Here is a 23,397-nt window from a genome sequence, read left to right on the forward strand (position 1 = left end):
TTAGCAGAGCGTTTTATATTTGTCATTGCAGTAAAGAATGCCCGTCTATGATGATGGTGAAACCTTCTTTCCTCTAGATGTAGAGGTTGCCCCCTTGTCTTCGTAAGATCATCTCTTTACTATGTATAAATATTTCATTGCACAGTAAACTGCTCCTACATTGACATACTATAGCTGTACCCTTTCTGGGACTGTAGATAGCACTGTTCATCCTAATCTTCCTGGTTTATGAATATAATCTCACAGTAGCACTGGCAGTTCTGCCACTTGGGTCAGGTATAGGTTTTGCAGCATTTTAAACGCTGGAATAAATCGCACAGTGTTGTCGGAAGCTTTTCTTTATCTTTCTCCTTATTTTCTAAAACAAACTCATGATGAGGCTTCGTTCACATCTGCGTCGGGACTCCGTTCATGGGTTCAGTCTCACCTTTCCGACCGGGGAATCCATGAACATAATCCAAACGGAAACCACAGGTTTCCGTTTGTATCACCATTGATTTCAATGGTGACTGATCCGGTGCAAATGGTTTCCGTGTAAGGGTTCCGTCGTTTTGACTGAATCAATACCGTAGTCAACTACGCTATTCATTCCGTCAAAACGACTGAATTCTTACACAACAGTGACAAACGGAAACCATTTGCACCAGATCCGTCACCATTGAAATCAACGGCGATGCAAACGGAAACCTGCGGTTTCAGTTCGGATTCCGTTCATGGGTTACCCAGTCGGAAAGGTGCGACGGAACCCATGAACGGAGTCCCGACGCAGATGTGAACGAAGCCTAAAAATGTTGTGTTAACCTGGCCTTACACATCACTCCCTGAAAGCCCTGCCTGTGTAAGTATGTAGGTTTATATGCTTTTGGGGGCCCGTGGAAACTTGGTTGACCATCTCTGGTCAGTGGTCTCCAACCTGTGGCTTTTCGGCTGTTGCAAAACTACAACTCCCAGCATGTTAGGCGTTCCAGTTTTGCAACACTGAGAGCCACAGGCTGGAGACCACTGCTGCAGTTCTTTGGCTCTGACCTTTTGGATACCCAACATAATTTAGAACAAGATAACCGAGAAGCTGCTGAGTAGAATATAAAAAGGCTTTCCGTACGAGGATAAACATTTATTTAATAGATATTCGGCTATGCCTAAGCTGCATCACTTGTACCTAATCTGTACCAACGGATTCCATGTCGTGAGAGTCGGCCATATGTCTCTGCATGAATGACTTCTTTTTAGTATTGAGGTTGTTTTTTGCTTAATTATATTAGATGTGACATTTGCTGATTTACATAAAGTAAAATTTATTGCCTCTGGCTGCTTATGGTTTGTAGAAAAGGAAGTTTATGTCTCCTAAAATCTTATCATATAACTATGGTTATAAATATGGTTTTTCAGTCCGTTCAGCAATGCTTTATAAAAGTTTTCCCCTCCATGCTTGTTATAGTGCCTGATTTGGTCAACAAAGGCTCACTTGGCATTTTTTTTCCTGTTGCGTTTTTTGTTACATGTGTATTAGATATAGCAGGCTAGCGTTATAAGTAAGCTATAGGATGATCATCCATAAAAAAAATCATGGTCCGGTAAATTGTATAGTTCAGAAAGTGGAATAATCCTTTCCTTTCCATCGTATTTTAGTCAATGCAGTCTTAATAGTAAATGATCGGAGTACTAGAAGCCACCACAGAGTACCATTAACCGCTAGCGTGTATGGCGGATTTCTACCAGTCTCTAGACTCCATGGTGACCTACATGAAACATTTTGGCCGCATGGCAAAAAATGCATCAAAAATTGCGTGCTCACTTCTCCCTGTTCCTGCGCCATTCTCCAGCAACGCAGGCCTTGCCTCTTTTTTTGACCAGGCCTTGTCCAGCAGAACGACGCAGACGGCATGATTATGTCATCACGGCGCCTGCATCATTGGTAAAGTGCCGAATGGCAGTGCAGGGAACCAATGGTTTCAGTGCCTCGCCAGTGCTAGACTAATCAATTGTGTCTGCGTCCTAATGACGCGGATATAATTGAGTGCAGGTGACTGGTTCCGGGTCTCGCTTCTCCCCGATTCTGACAACCTGCTGTAATTTTAACAACTGGGGCGATGCTGCCGTATCCTATGGACTTCCTGGGAGCCTCCGGTCCAAACCAACCCAATGATGATCCACTAGGCTACCTTATCTCCACTAGACCATTAGGCTACCTTATCTCGCTAGGCTCCCTGTCTACCCCACCCTTAACTAGACCAGTGTAGAGTTTGCTGACCCAAAACACCATAAGCCCTGTCAAGCTCAGCAGGCATTGGCTTCTTCCCACGTTTGCTTGGTGTTGACAGCAGCCCTGTCACAGATCACTTACTTGACTAATCATTTTGGCCTGTTGGATCTTATCAAAACAATACAGAATACTTTAGGGTGTATTTACATGAGTTGTTTTTTTGTTTCAAAGCCCCAAATCCTAGCCCAACTGTGGTTCTGATGACCTTAACTAAGCACATCCTAGGGATCTGCAGCCTTAACACAGATACGTTACAGACTTAGGCCCCATGCACACGAACATGCTTTTTCGGCCGCAATTCCCCCGAAAATCCACGCTAGAATTGCGGTCCCATTCATTCTTATGGGGCCATGCACACGACCGTGGTTTTCACGGTCCGTGCATGGCCCCGGAGCCCAGACCGCAGAAAGAACGGGCAAGCCTTATTACAGCTGTGTTCTGCTATCCGGGCTCATTGAAAATGACTACGGGCGGCTCGATGTCATGGAAACCTTCCGTAAAAAATAAGACCTGTCCTATTTTATTTTGCAGACCGTGCTCCCATACTTTTATAATGGGAGCATGGTCCGCAAATGCGGATGACTGTCCGGGGCCAGCCGTGCCCATAATTGCTAACCGTGATTACAGGCACAGACGTGTGCATGGGGCCTTACATAAGTGTAATACAGGCGCATATTTGCAACATGCAGTAGGCACAACCCCACGGAGTAATAATCAGAAGACGTTCGGGAAATGCATACCTTTTTCTGAGGTACATTACCTGAAAGCCTCCATAACTGGGTATAGTCACACAGTGCGGTTCGTTTAATGCTGCAGTTTTGATGTCACCTCTTGGTGGTCTGCTGGCAGCACCAGAAGCCTAATTCTGTGGCTTTATACCTCACTGTTCCTTCATATTGAATGCTTGAATGGGATTGTCTTTTATTTATTTATTTTTATTCTGCCGGCAACAATATTACTTTGACTGTGTGAAACGCGTAGCAATTCTTTATATTCGTGGTTGTTGTTGTATCTCAAGTTCGTTCAGAATAAACAAGAAAAAGCCATTCTCTATTATCGTGATTGTGCATATATCACCAACGGGAGCGCCCCAAATAGGAGCTTTTTTTTCTTCGTTTTACTCTGCATTATTGACTGTGTATGCGGGTACACGCTCCTCTGGTCGGACCAGAGGAGCGTGTACCCGCATACGCTGTCAAAAAAAATAGTTAAGTGGGTTGCTGTCATCTCAATTGTCAGTGTTGCCAGTAATTCAAGTCAGACAAATGCCTTCATGCCAATGTTCAGAGTAACAAGATAAAGATGTCCCCATTTCATTAACAGTGGAAACAATGACATCCTGCATACTTTAGTAATTATCGTCATCTAACGCCGGATGATTAAACAAATGTTTAAAATCTGCAGAATTTACCATGAAATTGCATCTGGCTTTGTCATAGGGATTTCATATTTGTTTGCAGGTACTTACTAAACAAAATGGGAAGCTAATTTGTAGATTGGTTAAGATCCCCTGAAGGATTAGCCGGGCTTGTCATCACCTATGATGAGTGTATGGAAATAATTTGGGAGTCCGTTAACTTTTTTTTTTTATTCCAGCAAAACCTTGACATTTGTAATAAAATGTTGGTGTGATTACAAAAATAGCTGCAAAAAAAAAAAAACATGAAAAACCCCTGCAAAAAATGACATGTAAACTCCCATTTATATCTGCTACTTACTCTGGGTTTCTTTTTAGTTTTTTTGTTCTAGATTTTGCTTGTAATGCGGGCTTAACTGACTTCTAACACTTTGCATATATCTCCTGCCTGATGGCTGTAGCCGTTAACCACCAGAAGGTCACACCTGCCTGTACACCTGTGCCACATCACATCTTCTCACCTGGCTCCATGATTGATCTATCCATCTCCCATCTGTCTGAGATAATTGATAGACAATAAGGGTTAATTCACACGTTTCAGTTTGGGTGCGGTTAGAACCACATCGAAAAAACGCATGTGGTTTTCCAGTGTGGTTCTAACGGCACCTCAACCGCAACGTGTGAATGTACCAGAAGTCTATTCACATGTCATGGTCATATTGCGTTTTTGGTAAATCTCGCCGCAAAAAAAACTTTGCCCATAATGTGTGAATAGAACTGAAGTGTTTTGATATGTGTATAGCGTAGAATATGCCGCTACACGATTAGGTCAGTAGCCTCAGGATTTCTAATTTGGGGAATTTTTTTTTCTGTAAAAAACATTATCGTTGAATGGAATTACAAGCCTGCAGCAAACTGGACCATGTTTTTGTAATGAGTAAAGTTCAGTAATAGGACTAAATCGGCGTGATTTTGTTTTCTTTATTATGAGATCTAGTTGTAAAGTGTGTGTGTGTGTGTGTGTGTGTACACGCAAACTCCATACAAATGTTTTCCTGATAGAAACCTTTAACTACTGAGCCTCTGTGATACCCCAAAAGGTTATTAGCCCCTGTTATGGCGTTCTGTGGACAACTTGACCTAATGATAAAATGGGAAAGTTGTTATAAATGGAAAAACTCTAGCGATCTGGCAGTTTTACAATAATATATTCATTATTTTATTTTTTGTTACAGGATTTCTTAGGTAGGATTGACTCTTAAGACTCCCAGCCATGGCTCCAAGAAAAAGGAGTAACCGTGGAATCTCCTTCATCTTTTGCTGTTTTCGAAGCAATGAGCACCCAGAGATCACATACCGGTTACGAAATGACAGCAATTTTGCTCTTCAGTCAATGGAGCCAGCGTTGCCCATCCCACCAGCTGAGGAGCTCGATCTTATGTTTGCAGAGTTGGTGGTAAGTGTCGCTGCTACTATATTATACTAAGATTAAAATGCTCAAAATGTTTATTGGAGATTCCGGTTTTGAAAAAATCCATGTATTTTGTCATGCCTGTTGCTATGTGCCGTTCTTTTCTCCATGTTTTTTTGTCTATAACTGGATTGGCTCCCAGGGAAGTAGTAAAACCGTTTGTCAGAAGGTGACCCATGCTTTAAGATGCCCACACACATTGTAGTTTTGTAGTTCCTGTGGAATTATTTTATCCAGCTAATTGGTTTTACTGAAAGGATTGACTCCTCAAAAACATTGGTGGCATATAGCTATAATATGCCACCAATGTACAATCAGCGGGGCTCAATTTCCTTTAGAAAAAAAAAAAGCTACGCAAAACTTTCCTAGCGCCACTTCATTCTAACAATCGGCAGGCATCATTGCGGTCGGACCCCTGCTGATTGGACATTAGTGGTATGTGTTGGCAATATGCCAACTTTCTCTTTGAGACAACCACTTTTAATAGAAATCATATCTTGCCAAATTGTAGTTTGTATACTTAGGATAGATGTTGTTGGAAATCTGTATAGAACTTGCAGATCTGGCATTATAACTGCATCATCTGATATGGATGTGTCCACCTTTACTGGATTCCGCTAACTTTTTTTTTTTTTCTGGATACCGTGAGATTGTATTGAATTGGTATCATGACAAATTGTATAACTTAAGCATGTACATTTTAATATGGGAGTCTATGGTTGACGGATGGCATTTGTCGGAGGCACCCGCAGGAGGTATACGTTTTTTCTACATGTTTAAGATCTAGCGCCATACATCTTGGGTTATGTTGGATTTAGAGAGAAAGTAAGGGATTAAATATCTTTTAAGTGCCACTTTTCTGATTTTTAGACATAGGGCTTCCTGTTATCACAGCAGCAACATCGTAACACTGCAGTTCAGGCGTTTTATCCAAGAACATCCTGTGTTTAAAATTCAGAGCTGCGCTCTCCCTCTCATTAAGAAGGTGTTGTATTCTGCGTAGCGCCCTGATGCACCTAGAAGCCACTATAAGAACCTTGGCGCAGTGCTATTCATGTGGTCTGAAATCTAGAGTACTGAAGTTTTGACTGCATTTTATTCTGAATGTAAATACGACATTTGGTGCAGAAATTTGGATATTCTGTTCTTTCTAACAATCCTCTTGTGTGCAGTCTCCATATTCTATTCAGCATTTTCTCAGTTATCTTGGTCTAGTCTTGCTGGATTTCCGAGGGGGAGAACCTGTATTAGCCGTTATTATGGCGTCCATAGTTGTAGTCTGCGTTACATACGCCTTCACCCTGCTACCAGAGGTGGACAGCGAGTGGTTATTGGTACCTTACCAACCACCCTAATGATCAGTCCTCCCCGGCTGCTACTTTTACTCTCTATATGGAATTGTGAATATACGGATATAACATGGATTGAAAACATGTGAATGGACCCTCCAGTCTGAGCATTCATTGTAAATTAGGCATTATTATTTATTTCAAAGCTCCATTAACGTCCAGGATTCTGTACATATGAAATGCTGTGGGGTTAAAGAGGCTCTGTCACCACATTATAAGTTCCCTATATTGTACATGTGACCGGCGCTGTAATGTAGATTACAGCAGTGTTTTTTATTTAGAAAAACTATCATTTTTGACGGAGTTATGACCTATTTTAGCTTTATGCTAATGAGTTTCTCAATGGACAACTGGGCGTGTTTTACTATATGGCCAAGTGGGCGTTGTACAGAGGAGTGTATGACGCTGACCAATCAGCGTCGTACACCTCTCCATTCATTTACACTGCAAATAGCGATATTGCTATGTGCAGCCACATACACTAACATTACTGCAGTGTCCTGATAATGAATATACATTACCTCCAGCCAGGACGTGATATGTATTCAGAAGAGTACAGCACAGCGAGATCTCGCTGTAAATGACCGTTTACAGCGTAATCTTGCAAGACCACGCCTGCTGTGCTGTAACTCACAGAGACGCTACAGAAGTGGTCAGGAGAATGAATACACGTCCCGTCCTGGCTGGAGGTAATGTATATTCATTGTCATGACACTGCAGTAACGTTATAGTGTGTTTATGTGACTGCATTAGCGATATAGATATATCGCTATGTGCTGTATAAATGAATGGAGAGAAGTGTATGACGCTGATTGATCACTGATTGGTCAGCGTCATACACTTCTCTCCACTTGGCCATATAGTAAAACACGCCCAGTTGTCCATTGAGAAACTCATTAGCATAAAGCTAATATAGGTCTTAACTCCGTCAAAAATGATCGTTTTTCTAAATAAAAACCACTGCTGTAATCTACATTACAGCGCCGATCACATCATGTACAATATAGGCCACTTATAATGTGGTGACAGAGCCTCTTTAAGGCCCTATACACCATGTTTTTGCCCTACGTTTAGCGTTTACGTCAGGAAAGCTCCTGGGGTACACGCTAAACTTGTCAGCAAGGCTCCATTAGTCCGGCTGAGGCCAAAAGAGTGTCTTTTTGGCCTCTGTCTGGCTGGTATGCGACATTTTTTTCGTAGACTATGCGATTCTATATTTGTTACTTATATAGCGCTAACATATTCCCCAGCACTCTACAGAACTTATCCTTGCTCACTGGAGCTCAAAATCGAAGTTTCCTATCTGTGTTTTTGGAGATTTTCTATGACACAAAAAACAAATACCACGCTATATATATATATATATAATTATTGAATGGCAGTCTATGGGTGACCTTGTGCCACTATATAGCCTGCATCACCGGCACCCATTGAGCATATATGTCATGGGCTTTTCTATCGCTTTTCATAACATATACATTAAACAGATACCGTTAAATGCTATGGGTGACGGCATCTGCCAACCATAGACTATAATTGTATACATGCAAGTGGCTCTGTAATAAATTCACAATGCGGCATGTTGTATGTGCGCGCTCCTGAGACTACTATTATCCTGCATTCATAGCAACATCGCTGCCATGCAAAACGCCCCCACGGAGCGCTTCAATGATAAGTTTTTTTTGGTTTTTTTTGCCATCATCACCCCTTACCCAGCGTCGTTACTAGCACTTTGTCAACCGTACCGGCTTCTACAACCTTCAGCATGGGGAGGTCCGTGCCGCCAACCGCCTTTGCCCGCCCCCCCCCCCCCCCCCCTCTCGGTAATGCATGCTCATGTTCTAGAAGAGAGTGGAGAAGAGGGAGAAGTGCGCAGGCGCAACAGAATAAATGAAACGCCTGTGGTGGTCGTTTCCATAGAAACGATCGGCACAACTCAACAAATGACGCGCTTCAGGGTAGTACAGATCTGAGAAATTCTGCACTATAGAACAAAGAAGGCATTTAGAAAGATGGACCGCTTTTAATTTCTAGGTCTTGGGATATTGAACTTAATGTTGGGAATAACCGTTTAAGTACATACCATGGATAAACCATAAAATAAATACGTACAATGAACATAGGCTTACAGAGTGATCGACTGGTAGAGGAGGAGATCTGGCCTGGTCTACGAGGGTTTATCATCTGAGCCTTCTGAAGTTCATCGCTCAGATAAAACCGGATGTAGAGGTCGAATTTTTTTCTTTCTGGCTATGGACGACCGTGTGCAAAAAATGTCATCCGTTATGTCCGGCTAAGGCACAACTGATACAGTATATGTGAACCCAGCCTAAAACATATGTTTATAACTAGCCTGCAGTCTCCTCTATAACATAATATATATTTAGAGTAGTGCTTCTTAATGTAAGAGTCTAGTCTGCTTTATAATTGTCCATGTTCTTATTCACGTATAAGGCAGGCACATGGCGCATTACACGCTACACTTGGAAACTTGGGTATTTGATTGGAAAATAAGACTTGCACGACCTGATCACTGGATGAGTCTGAATCAATGGCAAACACTCAGTTTGTATAACAGTCTGATCGGTTGCTGTATACCCTGCCTTCCCAGTGATGTGAGCACAGCCGCGCTGCGTCCTGTGATATAACACATGGCCAGGGCTTCCTTATTTACATGAAATGCCTGCTGAAGTGGTGTGTTCCTTAAACTGATAGAAAAATGGAAATGCTAAGCAAACACTGAGGCCTATTTGCCTACACCGTTTATTTTTAACTTATGTAAGTTCTGCAAATTGGTGATTACTATTAATCTTGGTTTTGCTTGCAATGGAAACCAGGCAGGAAGAGATATGGGGGTATTAGGGCCGAGCTAAGGAGCAACTTCAGACAAGCAATTGTTGCTCTCTTGTTGGGCTTGTCCACACGTAGCGAAATTGCGAACGGAAAACACGCAGCAGAATACAGTAGCAGCGTAACAAATCTCATCCACACGCTGCGTAAAATTTCCGACCAGAAGTTAACCTGCGGTGCATATTTTTCATACTGCAGCATGTCCATTCCTGCTGCAGAAATTGGGCTGAATTGCTGCGTTTTTCAGAGGAGATATTACATTGAGAAAAACACAGCAAAATCCGCACCGTTTTCTGGAGTAAAAAAACACAGGGAATGGTGGAGGTTTTTCCACACCAGCAATTCCGTTGTGTGGACAATCCCTTAGGCCTCATGCGATCGGCAGCGCCTTGTGCACAGGGCTGTATGGCAGTAAGGTACTTGTGTGCTACGTAGCAATAAGTGCCGCTGTACGGCACCTTATTACAAAGATATTCTCAATTGAAACCATTTTTCTAGAGGAGAATACCTCTGTAATACGTCATCTAACGGGACATGGCACAGTTATATATTTTTTTTCTTCTCTCAACGTTTCTATATGAATCTGGGCCTCCTTTACCAACACAGTCTAACAGTAAAACTGATTAGTTGCTATTGGCAACCAAAACAGAGGTCAGATTTCATTTATCCACAGCAGCTTAAGAAATGAAAGCTGAGCTCTGATTGGCTGCTGTGGGCAACAAGGACTGTTTTATTGTTCAGCCCCATGCACACAACCGTAAAAAAAACTCCGTAATTGCGGACCGCAATATGGTCCGAAATTACGTCCCGGCCCAGTTCTATTGGCCACAGACACATTTCTGTATCCCATACTTTGTATGGGAGCACAACACGAAAATGCAGCCGAAGGCGTTCGGCTGTGCCCGTGATTACAGGCACGCCCGTGTGCATGAGGCCTTAGACTGTATTGATATATGAGGCCTATTGAGATATAGAAAAAATAAATCCTCTGTATACCTTGGTTATTATAGGGAGACATATAGAGTATGAGTACATAGATTTCTATTGGTGCCATATTACGGCTCCTTACAGCTTGGAACTTGTATGCCGCTATAGTATGGTAGCATGCATGAGGCCGTAATCGCATTGCGTTTCTCGCCATGCATTTCTATGACACTGGATCATGCGACAATTGCCATTCACTCCACTATTGGATTGTGACTAAAGGTGGAGGTGCCCTGCAGGTTACTACCAAAATATTATATATGTAGTCCATTCCAATATCTGCCTTCTTCACATACCTATAATGTCCACAAATATAAGTGCCACACTCAGTGCCCGCAAAATAACAGTGCCAGCATAGTCCTCTAACTCTGTTCCCACCTCAAATCCACAGGTAAGGGACCTGACCTTTTACGGTCCGCGACCTGCATATTCTGCCATTGGGTTCCAACATGCAGTTACATAATCTTGTAGCGGCATCGTGCCCAGTGACGGAGGTGAATGGCGAGGCAGGAAGCCTAGGACTACCTTGCATGGCCATAGTACTGAACCACATTCACATCCAGAGGATGCAGATTTAGTTAAAAGTATCTACAGCCCCCCAAATCAGTCAGTGCTAGACAAATAGATCCTTGAAGGTATAGGTTTTCTAAAGCTACGAGTGGATGGATAAAGTGTCTAACGCTCATTTCTTTCTCCTAAAAAAAATAAATACATGAGGACACCTTAACACGGAATTGCTATCGGTGTAGCAAGAACAAACCTCGCCATCTTATTCCTCCTGCCACACGGTTTTGCTTGTATCCGCCACAAAAATAATTTTAAACCATCCTGGAATAACCTGTATGTCCTGTTATGTTATTATATATACACAGCTTATGTAAGTTTTATGCTAATAATCCTTTATATTGTAATACAAGTCTTGCATGTGTTTTTTGCCATAGGGAGGTTACCAGATCTGCTGTGTGTTCATCTTATTAGGCCAAAGCATCACTAAAAATAAATGGTCAGCGGCTGTTTAAAATCTTAAGATCTAAGTACGAAGTATCCTGATGAGCATTTTGCGCCAAACCCATTTATAGATATTACCCAAACACATAAGGATAAGCGTCCTATTACCCGGCCCGACGTGGACATGTAAATGAGCGCCGATCAACAAGACGGCTCGTTGATCTGCGCTCCTTTCACATGGAGCAATGAGTGCTTATGTATAGGGTACCCATACGTTTCATCACATCGGCAGCGCTGCGTGCTGCCGACCATTGATTATTTTTATTTCTGCACAAAAGAGCAGATGAGCCAATGAAAGAGCGTTTTCTTGTTCATTGGCTGATCATGACATGGTATATACTGTGATGGAAATGATTTAATCCACAGAAAACGAGATGACTCTGTAATTGGTACTTCCTGTGACCCAGGAGGTCTGTCAGTATGACCACAGCACAGAATGAGTAAGGATAGGAAATAGAGATGTATTGGAGGAAGGAGACGTTACTCACACATCCTCTTCAGTATACATTGACTTTCCTTGTCACAGGGAAAAGCAAACACACGGGTGCAAAAAATGCAACTCCGCTTATTCTAGAGTGTGCGCTGATGTCATTTCTCAGGATCACTCACAAGTTCCCAATATTGCTTTTCTGGCTTCTTTTTTCTTTTTTCTTTTTTTTAAATTTATTTATTGCAGTAATAGTTGCTTGAAACCAAACGCTCAAAATGATAAGACCTCCATACACAAGATTGTTACTTTATATAAAATTAATAACCCACTTTTTCTGCCGATCCGCACACAGGCAAGTGAATAAGACCAGCTGCAGTATCGGGCACAGTAGCCTGTACAGACTAGCCCCTGTGCCTGTTTCAATAATGAAGGGGAGACGGCCCCAGAGTGTTACCAGTTGGGTATGTCCCTACAGTCTGACATTGTCCAATCAGTGCTCAGTCTCAGACTGTGTAGGGACACATCCCTTCGACAAAGGTAATAGTAACACCCAGTCGTCCATTTATTTATACATTTTTACGAGCAATAACAGCACAATGCAAAGTTTTTAGAAATCCTATTAAAGAATTGTTTGAATTGGTAATAGAAGAATTTACTAAAATTCACATGTCAGGAGAGGTGACAGGTCCTCTTTAAATCGTCTATAATGTTATATCACAGAGAACCCCTTTAAATGCTATATAATCCTTTGAAAGGCAAATTATTATTATTATTTATTTATTTTTTATAAAAAGGTTATTTAGTGTGATTTGGTGTAGCTTTATAAATTGTATTAAAAATTTTACTTTTTGAGATACAGCTGCTTTGTATTCTCTATACAGAGCAGCTGTATCTAGCGCTAAATTCCGCTCCTGTCAGGTCCGTGGGACTGACGGATTCAGTGCATAGCGCTAGATGCAGCTGCTCTGTATAGAGAATACAAAGCAGCTGTATCTCAAAAAGTAAAACAAATTTTTAATAAGTATTTATAAAATTGCACCAATCACACTGACCTTTTTATTAAAAAGTAATACATTTGCCTTTCAAAGGTGTACATAGCCTTTAAGCCCTAGGATATTGGATTTCATTTCACAAAGTTTTTTTTTTTTTTTTTTCTTTTTCCTAATTCTTCATAATTACAGGGTTTGGGAATATAAAGTGATGCTTGAGACAATTACAAGAGGGAAAGGTTTAATATGGGCCATTGAGGTCTGGTGGTATATAGAGTTGTTTTGATGTTAATTTATATCTACCCCCTTCACTTTAAGAGCAGCTGATGGCATTATTCTTACTTCAAAAGGGCAGCGCTGCACCCAAGCATCTGCTGCTAATTTATGTGGCAATGAAAGCCAAGCAGCTTCAGGACTTAGTGCAGGTAATGAAATATTAAGAGCAGTCTGTTTTATGTTTACGTGCCATGTGCACGGGCAGCGTACAGCCGGGAAATGAGAAGGTTTCAAAGGTGAGCGCTGAAGGCTTTGTCAGCTACACTAATGTGAATAAAGCACAAAACCCAGTTTGTGTAGCATTCACCTGTACACTTAGCACGCAATGACGTCGGAAGGCTTATGGAGCATATCCTCCTGGAAGAAGAGAAAAAAATCGCTAGGAAATCCTTCTCATTTTCTTGGAAAGTCCTTTTCTGACCTTTCTTAGTTCTATCTATACCTGGGAAAAGCTGGGTGGGAAATTTGCCCAGTTATTTAGTGCTTCTCCCCACTCCCATATGGCTCCATAGCTGGGTAGATAGGTGGACCTTGGGAGCGCTGGTGGATCTCTAATGGTGGCCATGTTGGTTTCTACCTGGTCTGGAATCTACCTGCTGTCTAACTTCTGTCTCAATCAGCTGCTCACACCCATGCTTTAAACTGCAGCTCTGCTAGTTGGGCTTAGCTGTTGTGGGTTAGCAGAAGCCCATCACAAGTTCATTAGGAGGTCACTGCATGTGGAGCTGATTTTTCATTGCGCTTTTCACGACAAAACGAAAATTAAGAAAAACATTCAGATTAATTTCTACACTGGTAAATAGGCATCGTTCTGCAAATCGGTGGCGGTACAAGCTCATTTACTATATTGATGTGAACTTCTGACACGGACATGTTTGAAGAACATTTTGGATGGATTTACAATGTCAAACATTTCTGGAAAAGCTGGATGACAACCTATATGACCACTATACTGGCTTCCAGCCAATATAAACACCATACCCAGCTCTCCTAGAGTTTGGAAGTCAAGTTTGCCTACTTTTGCATCGGCACGAGAGTGGAGGATCATACAGCTGCTTCACTGTTGGCATTCAGGACAGACACCATCAAGAAAAAAAAGTGTGTGTGTGTATGTATGTATATATATATATATATATATATATATATAATATATATATATTTATAATATATTAGGGCGTTTTATACTAATGTAATGCAATTATTCATATGATTTAATAGTCAGCGTAAGGTTCCTGGAGTGGTGATGCTTCTACCCAGGATTCTGGCCAACGGAATGTACGGTAGTTAATTTGTATGACACATTGTACAAGTGGAACAAGTCTAATATATAATTTTTTTCTTTTTTTTTCTTTTTTCAGGATGAATTGGACCTCTCAGACAAGCACAGAGAAGCCATGTTTGCCCTCCCGGCTGAGAAAAAATGGCAAATATATTGCAGCAAAAAGAAGGTAAACCAGATTCTTTCCCTCCCATGGTCTAAAAGATTATGAACCAGAAAACTTAAAATAGTCATCTGCAATGTTTTCATATGTTGCCTGATTTAGAAAAACAACGGATATGAAGAACATAAATAATATAAGCCCATTTATTTGTTGGATGCCCTCCAGGTGGAAGACAATGTTCTGCTGTGGTTTTTGATTCTGCAAAATGAGAGAAGGTGCCACAGACTGGCGGTTCCTTAACAACCATTATGACCATTGAGAAATTGATTTTTCATGCTCTCAACAGACCTGTGTACAGTACGGATTATGTGGTGCGTTAAGAACGTCTGCTGTCCTTAAACACCAAATGACGTCAATTTAACAGAAAAAAAAAAATTTGTCTTCATGCCCAATTATTTTTTTTCTTGGCTTGTAAAGTGCTCAAGGTTACTTTCACTCCATTATTTGTCCTTGCACCATGGCTTTAAAAAGTGAATGTCCTTCCTTGAACACTATTTTATTTTTGTCTTCCCAATAGGTACAAGCTTATGTGCTTAATTTCCCAATATATATTTATAGGGATCCGGGCTCTGATTTTCAGATACAAAGCTCCAAATCCCCTGCTTATATATAGTGTTCTTCCATAAAATTATCCCTGCCTACAACCACCACTAGGGGGAGCTATGGTACTTTCTGCATACGGTTTATACATTGAGCTACATAGTAAAACTATATTCAGTTTTAGGTCTTAAGCTCTTCCTAGTAATGGTGGCAGGCAGCCACAATTTTATCATTGAACCTTGTATGTTTTGGAGGAGATTTGGAGCTTTGAATTAGAAAAATAGAAATTCGACCACTATTAAAGAGGTTGTCCAGGGAAGAAAGAGATATATATATATATATATATATATATATGTGTGTATATATATATATATATATATTTTTTTTTTTTTTTTTAATGCCTTACAAAGCTGTACAAACCTAAAAAAATACCAAATTCACCGCACTGATCCCCCCCCCCCCCTACCCCACGCTGTCCAGACTACCAGTTTCTTCCCTCTACTGTAGCGATCACTTGTTATCACAGGGACATGTGACCAGCGATTGGCCGCAGCGTCATAGATACAGCAGGAAGAGACTGGCAGGGAACTGGGCGGGAACTGCGAAGTAGATGGGTGAGGTGAGCATGTCCTTTTTATGTTTGTAAATTGTGAACGGTAGATTCACTGAAAAATTGATAATGAATGTCGTTCCAATATTGTTAAATATAGTTCACCGCCTGAAAGAACGATTAAAATGTAAAGTTTATTAATAGTATTTATAAAATTGTGGCTCAACCAGCCACTGATACCAGACCAGGCATAGGCAAGCGATTAGCGACAAGAGAAAATGGTTCAGAGTGAATGATGTATCTCACACCTAAATAGCACTTCCCCTGCGAATAGTATAAATTCCGCTAAATCCTTGCCAAAAATCACTATCTATACAGATCCTACGCGTTTCCTCATCACACTTAAGGTGATGTTTCCTCAGGGATTCATAGATATAACTTGTAGTTAAATTCTAAAGTGTTTCAATGGTTGCAATGTTACAGCACTGGATAGCACTGTTCATGTGCTGATTATTAGCCTCCAGGCGCATGCACGGCTCTAATACACTGTCCGTACACGCGCCGAAAAGACCCATGGTTTAAAAGGCTGAGAGCCCACCCTCAAAAGGTCGTCCCCGGGGGAAGCCACCAATCCGCGTCCTACACGACAGCCTGTGACGTGCCGGAGGCGGCTCCCCCGGACCTAGCAACCAGTGAGGGTTCCTGAACGCCGAACGCGTCCATAGTAACTAGGGGACGCTAGACGCGGCTCCTGAACTGTCAGTCGACAGCAATACACATACGAATACAGTTAATGTAATACACGGCAGTGTAAAAGAACCAGGCCGTGTAAGTACATTGGGAGAGGTGAGTCCACATGAGAGCCGTCTTAGTAGGAGACAACGCTCTCGAACGTGACACAGTTAGTGTCCTATTATCCCAGACGTCAGCCAGGGATCACAGAGACATCCAGACAGCGTATATAGCATCGCCGAAAAGGTATGCTAGGTACAAGTTATGGGGGATCCACAATGTTAATCATCCCATCCCAGTTTACCTTAGAAGATCGCACGCACAGGCACAACTCGCGCCCACTGACCAGTGGTACACAGGAAGAATCAACTGGTAGCATACTCAAGTGGTATCAAAATCAGAAGTAGGAGTATACTGGGTCAGAAGAGCCGGGAGAGCTAGAACATGTGAGAAACGCGGAAAAACGCGTTCAAAAACGCATGGTGTGCATGGAGGACAAGGGCCGATTGATCCCCAAATACCCAGGAGTGGCATATATTGTAAATATGGAAGACTCCCTACATGACCCAGCAAGCCATAGGGTCACATAATGTGATTAAAGGAAACAAGAATAAGAGATTTGTTCGTTAATGCCATGAGGGTTAATTGTCTGCATTCTAAAAATCCATTCTGCCTCTTTTTGTAATATCTTCTTATCCAGGTCCCCACCTCTCAGGAGGGGTCTCACATGTTCTATTCCCTGGAAGACAAGGGCAGTAGCATCCCCATCATGGCAGGACCACACGTGTCTTGATACCGGGGTGTCCACTTTCCTTCTGACATCCCCAATGTGGTCCCGAATCCTTCTCCTAAATTCCCTTTTGGTCTTACCCACATATTGTAGGCCACACTTACAGGTAATCAAGTAATCCTATGCACACCATGCGTTTTTGAACGCGTTTTTCCGCGTTTCTCACATGTTCTAGCTCTCCCGGCTCTTCTGACCCAGTATACTCCTACTTCTGATTTTGATACCACTTGAGTATGCTACCAGTTGATTCTTCCTGTGTACCACTGGTCAGTGGGCGCGAGTTGTGCCTGTGCGTGCGATCTTCTAAGGTAAACTGGGATGGGATGATTAACATTGTGGATCCCCCATAACTTGTACCTAGCATACCTTTTCGGCGATGCTATATACGCTGTCTGGATGTCTCTGTGATCCCTGGCTGACGTCTGGGATAATAGGACACTAACTGTGTCACGTTCGAGAGCGTTGTCTCCTACTAAGACGGCTCTCATGTGGACTCACCTCTCCCAATGTACTTACACGGCCTGGTTCTTTTACACTGCCGTGTATTACATTAACTGTATTCGTATGTGTATTGCTGTCGACTGACAGTTCAGGAGCCGCGTCTAGCGTCCCCTAGTTACTATGGACGCGTTCGGCGTTCAGGAACCCTCACTGGTTGCTAGGTCCGGGGGAGCCGCCTCCGGCACGTCACAGGCTGTCGTGTAGGACGCGGATTGGTGGCTTCCCCCGGGGACGACCTTTTGAGGGTGGGCTCTCAGCCTTTTAAACCATGGGTCTTTTCGGCGCGTGTACGGACAGTGTATTAGAGCCGTGCATGCGCCTGGAGGCTAATAATCAGCACATGAACAGTGCTATCCAGTGCTGTAACATTGCAACCATTGAAACACTTTAGAATTTAACTACAAGTTATATCTATGAATCCCTGAGGAAACATCACCTTAAGTGTGATGAGGAAACGCGTAGGATCTGTATAGATAGTGATTTTTGGCAAGGATTTAGCGGAATTTATACTATTCGCAGGGGAAGTGCTATTTAGGTGTGAGATACATCATTCACTCTGAACCATTTTCTCTTGTCGCTAATCGCTTGCCTATGCCTGGTCTGGTATCAGTGGCTGGTTGAGCCACAATTTTATAAATACTATTAATAAACTTTACATTTTAATCGTTCTTTCAGGCGGTGAACTAAATTGTGAACGGTTTACAAAATATGCTGTTTATAATTTTTTTTTATATGTTTTAAACCGCATGTTTTGTGAACCGCTCACAATTTACAAACATAAAAAATCTATATATTTATATCCTGGACAACCCATATAAGTTGATAAATTTAATAAATACAGAATTTTGAACTTAAATGACATGGTATTAAAAGGTGGATATTCAATCTATTATTTATATCAGTTGGCTAAACAACCCCCCCCCCCACCCCGAAAACTTTTTGAAGGATATTACTTATGGCCTGGATATCCATTTAGACATCGTGATGGTTATTTCCATTATGTAGGAGATGGGCATACGGCCCGGACGTGAAGGTCATCTCTCTTGCATATAGTGCTGTGTAAGCAATGCCACTTAACTGCGTGGCACAGACACACTGGAGCAGTTTAATATGCTTGTAAAGAACATTTCCCTTAATGAGGAGCTGCGGAGGTTGCTGTCCCCTCTGCACCGTACAGACTGCCAGAATTTTATTGCGTTGTCTCTGAATTAACACGACAGAAAGGTTTGGGCATAATGAAGTAACTTGCACAGTCCATTTCTCGCAGCTTACACTTCATGGCTATATATTATTACTTTTGTGGGTGACACAGACAGGCCTTCAATGTTTTATTCTGGAAAACCCCTTGATGTCCTTTCTTTAGGCCATTAATGATGATGGGAGTTTGACACTCGGACCCCACTGATCAGCAGAAAGAAGCTGCTGCAGTTCCAGACACAACCGTATGGATAGCGAAGGGTTACTGGAGCACCACGACCCATTAACCCTGCTTACTGTTGGGGGTCCCAGAGTACATTGATGTGCTATCCTATAGCCTCTCTGCTTGCTGTCAGTGAATGTGAATAAGACCGCACACACCGCTTAGGTTTGTTACAGTACTAGGAGTATAGGCTAACCACTACAAGCTGTCCTGGATCTCAGACTGATGGCTCTGATACAATCTCGTCACATCTGTGTCAAAGGCTCAATTAGGGGCCTCCGTCGCAGATCCAGCAGAGATTACCGGAAACAATAGCTCAGCATGCTGTGCTATTGTTTCCGGTAAAACCACGGACACCCCGTCAGAAAGCTGACTGAACCCATTGACTTTAATAGGTTCCGTTGGCCACCGGTGGTGTCCGCGATGCAACGGAACCAGCGCTACCAGTTTTCCCTTGTTCTGCTCCTCTGGCGGAGCAGAACAACGGAAAGATACGACGCAGGTGTGAACCTAATACATTGTTATTACTCCCATAGTGCAAATAACTGGGTGTTTATGTAATGACCTGGTCAGGACTGGTTTTCAGCCTCGGACTGTAAACAATGTTTCCATACACTGACGGCAAGCAGTGATACTTTGTTTCAACACCATCCTTGTTACTAGGCAACTTTTTCCTTACAAGGATTAACCTTTTATTTACTTAACAGTCAACACCGTGGTTGTCCAGTCAAATCTGTAGGGAACCACAATGTAAATGCACCCTTCCTCCGCAGATAAAACAAAGCTTTGCTGTGAACACTTAGGCTTCGTTCAGACGAGCGCGTATCACGTCCGTGTGACGGCCGTTAAAACAACACCCGACACACAGACTTCTGTATTTCAAAGGGGCCGTTGTTTCAACGGAGAGTGTAAAGGGTCCAGGGAAAAATAGGCATGTCCTATTTATTTTTTTTTGCGCTTCATGCATCCCTCCATGGCCTCTAGTCTATGTGGGATGCGTGATAACGCGTCCGGCACAGGTGCACCTCGGACGTGAAAAACTGCAGGTTTTCCACGTCCGAGGTTGGCCACGTTCGTGTGAATGAAGCCTTAAAAATGAAGGGTGTCCTTTTTGTTTTTGATAAACCCAGGTCCCCCACTCTGGGTGCGGCTTTTAACGTTCCTTATTTTGGGTCCACGTGCAAGAGATATGAGATTTCTGGAGCGGTGACTGTATAGAAATAGTGTAGGTGTTTAAATATTCTTGACCATACAGCAAACTTCATGGATAACCTGCATATATAGAGCTCTGCGTAGACGTTCTTCCCGTATACAAAGCTGTATATGTGAAAGTGGGCACGTCTGGGACTATATATAGAGAATGAATGCGATTGCAAAGCCAAATTTCTGTTATTTGTTTCATTTCCCTGATTTAGATGTAAGTAGCCGCTATAGTCCTTGTGTTTCCATCAGACCATCATTTCAGTACAATGTGTCCACCATATTTCCCTTTTTCTAATCAATCCTTGTTCTTAGATGTTCACTTGAAGACTAACGTAATTATTTCGGCTTTTCATTGCAAATGTAAACCAGTTGTGACAACTCATTAAAAGAATATGGTTTGTCGTCTTTTCCCTGCAGGTCTTCTAAGGGCATTTTTTGATCTTCGAGACTTTCTTCTCTTTAGTTTATATATGGAAAATCATAACACTGCTGTAATTTATGTGTAGCTTTTCCAAATTTGGTCACTGAGGTTGGAGGGGGGGGGGCACGGAGCTTGGTCAGGGTCTCCTCCGTTCGCCTGCGCTTTGGACGGGATATGTGGCTCATATTGTGTGCTGTGCTTATTTTGACCAAAAGACCGTCCTTTTGGTCAGCAAAAATGTAAGTTTTTTTTTAAAGATCTGTATCTTAAAACTTATTTTCACTTTTTTTTTTAATTTTAGGACCAAGAAGAAGACAAAAGTGCTACAAGTTGGCCTGAGTTCTATATTGATGAACTAAATTCTCTGGCTGCTGTAAGTAACCTGCTGTGTTTATTGTTGGCATCAGTAATTGGTTTCGAAACTACAACTCCTAGTATTCTCTGCTAACTACTGTTGGTAGAAACCAGTGGAAGTTATAGCATGTGTATGGAGTACTCCTTAATAATAAGAATAGTTTATTGTAATTTCAGAAGCAAACCGAATATTAAGGCCTTGTTCACACACTGCAGATTTTGCATGTATTTTTTAAGCCAAATTCATGAACAGAACCTAAACAGAAGAAATATATAAAGGAAGGCCTAAAAGTGTCTCCTCTCCTGGCTCCAATTCTGGTTTTGGCTTAAAAAAATTTGCACTGTGTGAACAAGGCCCAAATGTAATGTAAGTAGATGGAGATGTGGATCCAAATGTCACTATTCTTATGTTTTAGGCAATACAAATAGAGAATTAGAGGGATTTTCTCATGAAAGAAATACCTTTCCATATGCCCCATTAGGGCATATGGACTTCATAAACGGTGGTCCACTTCTTTGCACCCCCTTCCCTTTAGGACCCAATTCTGAAAGTTGCTAAGTACGAGTGGCTCGTGGTCTGGCAGATCTGGTACATCCGTGTATTACATGTGGGCAATTTAAATAAATGACAGACCATGTAAGACTACATTGTATGGCCAAATGCAGCTTCCGCCAGGGTTAGAGAAGCCGCCCTCTGTGTTCACCTGATCGCTGGCCGGCTTCTTCATCTAGAAGATCTTTATGGTATTAAGGCATCATGCAAACGACCGTTTCTTAGTGGCCGCCCCGTGTGCTGTTTGTATTTTTCTTGCAGACCTATACACTAGTATGGGTGAGACTGACCACAACTACGGACAAGAATAGGACCTGTTCTATAATTTTCGGAATAAAGTGTTCGGTTTGCTATCCGCAAAAATAAAACCGATCGGAGACTGAAGTAAGCATGAGCCCTAAAGACCATTTCCACCTAAAATGTAGTTAAAATGGTCCTAAAAGTCAGCCCTTGACGTCGTACTCTTCTGTCAGATTGTTAAAAATGGGGAAACCTGGGTGCTAATTTATAAGGCTGCTATTACGGCTCCCACAGGGTTTGTGCTTTCCCGCCACCCCTAAATACCATCAAAACTAGACCGGTTGACCTTTCAGGACATCAGGAAAACTTGGTGACTAGAATAACTATGGCGGATCCATTTTCGAGCAGATCCTGGCAAACCTGAAGAACCCATAAACATTTCATAGGGTCTGTTTGGTTTCAGATATATTTGATGGTAAGGAGAGCACTACAGCTTGCACTATACTTGCCGTCAAAGATATGGAATAGGTCGTTGGACACACCAATTTAACCCCTGGACTGTAGCCTTATATTTACTGGGGATTCGATCCTTACTGAAAGATTTCAGTGTTCTCTGTGATGGAATCGCCCTTAAAAATCAGTGCCTGTAATGTGCTAGATTTAATTAAAGGAACACTCCGGGCAAAACCCTGGGTAATGGCTAGTGAAATGGCGGTTCATGAGACCAGTATTCAAAGGACGCCAAAGAGACTCCCTGTGTCATGCTCCGCCCCCTCAGCCGCTGCACTAGTCATAGCATAGTGTATCCGTTTTGCCTGGATTGTTCCTTTTAACTGTAGAATATTAGGTGTAGATGCAGTAATTCTATAAAATTCACAAGTCTGTGTCCATCCAGCTCCCTCCTTTCCCCTTATTTTAGAAAACGTGTCCCTGTTTATCAGGCACACACTACAGCCTTGTCTATGATCTCGCCTCTATCTCGAGCCGTTGAATGGGTGTCAGTGATAACGTTTATTTGCAGGGTGTGATGTCCATGCGAAACAGTGGCACGGCACAGCTGTCAAGCAACTGCAGTGTGGAAATCTGCCAGGTGCATACTCCAGATAGATGAAATATCTCCTCAAATCTCTCGCGATAATCATAACAAATAGAGGATCTTCTGAAAAGAGCAGTTGTTTCACCCTCTCAAGGCCAAGAGTCTTGTACGGAGTTTGCTACGGACAGCTGAGATTCTCTTTATGTCAAGTCAATGCAGACAATGAACTGAATAGCTAAAGCGCTGAAAGAAATTGCTGGGTTAGGTTTACTGGCCATTCCTAAATTTTTCCAGACAATCTGCCTTTCGGGACTGCCGCTCTGTTGGAGCCTTTGGGTAATATTTCACTTTAGGTGGTCATCCGGTAGCTACATTTACGATTGATTTGTTTCTCTCTGCTATGTCAGACAGATCTGTCCACATACAAGTCTACGTACTAGCCGTGAGAAGTCTATTTTTCTTCAGGATTAATGGTTTTCTGTAAATCTTTTGACGTCCTATATGTATGCAGTACTAATGTAGTATAGCATGCCGGACATTCTCGTGAATGGCTGACTATGTAATACATGGACAGGCCAGGTCCACCGGAGCAATAGATGCTCTTTGTTTGCGCCCCTTATTATGTCTATACTTTTATA

The 23,397-nt window shown here is 42.2% G+C and overlaps 1 protein-coding gene across 4 annotated transcripts in view; it reads left to right on the plus strand.

Annotated features, from left to right (window-relative positions):
* DAAM1 (dishevelled associated activator of morphogenesis 1) overlaps positions 1-23,397 on the plus strand; it is a 165,972-nt gene that overhangs the window by 78,527 nt on the left and 64,048 nt on the right. For all 4 annotated transcript variants that reach the window (XM_075843565.1, XM_075843568.1, XM_075843567.1 and 1 more), the window contains 3 exons: positions 4,856-5,076; positions 14,336-14,425; positions 20,878-20,949. In XM_075843565.1, the coding sequence (XP_075699680.1) occupies positions 4,894-5,076; positions 14,336-14,425; positions 20,878-20,949 (345 nt within the window). In that variant the 5' untranslated portion in view covers positions 4,856-4,893. The remainder of the gene's footprint in view (positions 1-4,855; positions 5,077-14,335; positions 14,426-20,877; positions 20,950-23,397) is intronic.

The sequence above is a fragment of the Rhinoderma darwinii genome, chromosome 12, assembly GCF_050947455.1.
Source record: "Rhinoderma darwinii isolate aRhiDar2 chromosome 12, aRhiDar2.hap1, whole genome shotgun sequence".
NCBI lineage: Eukaryota > Metazoa > Chordata > Amphibia > Anura > Rhinodermatidae > Rhinoderma > Rhinoderma darwinii.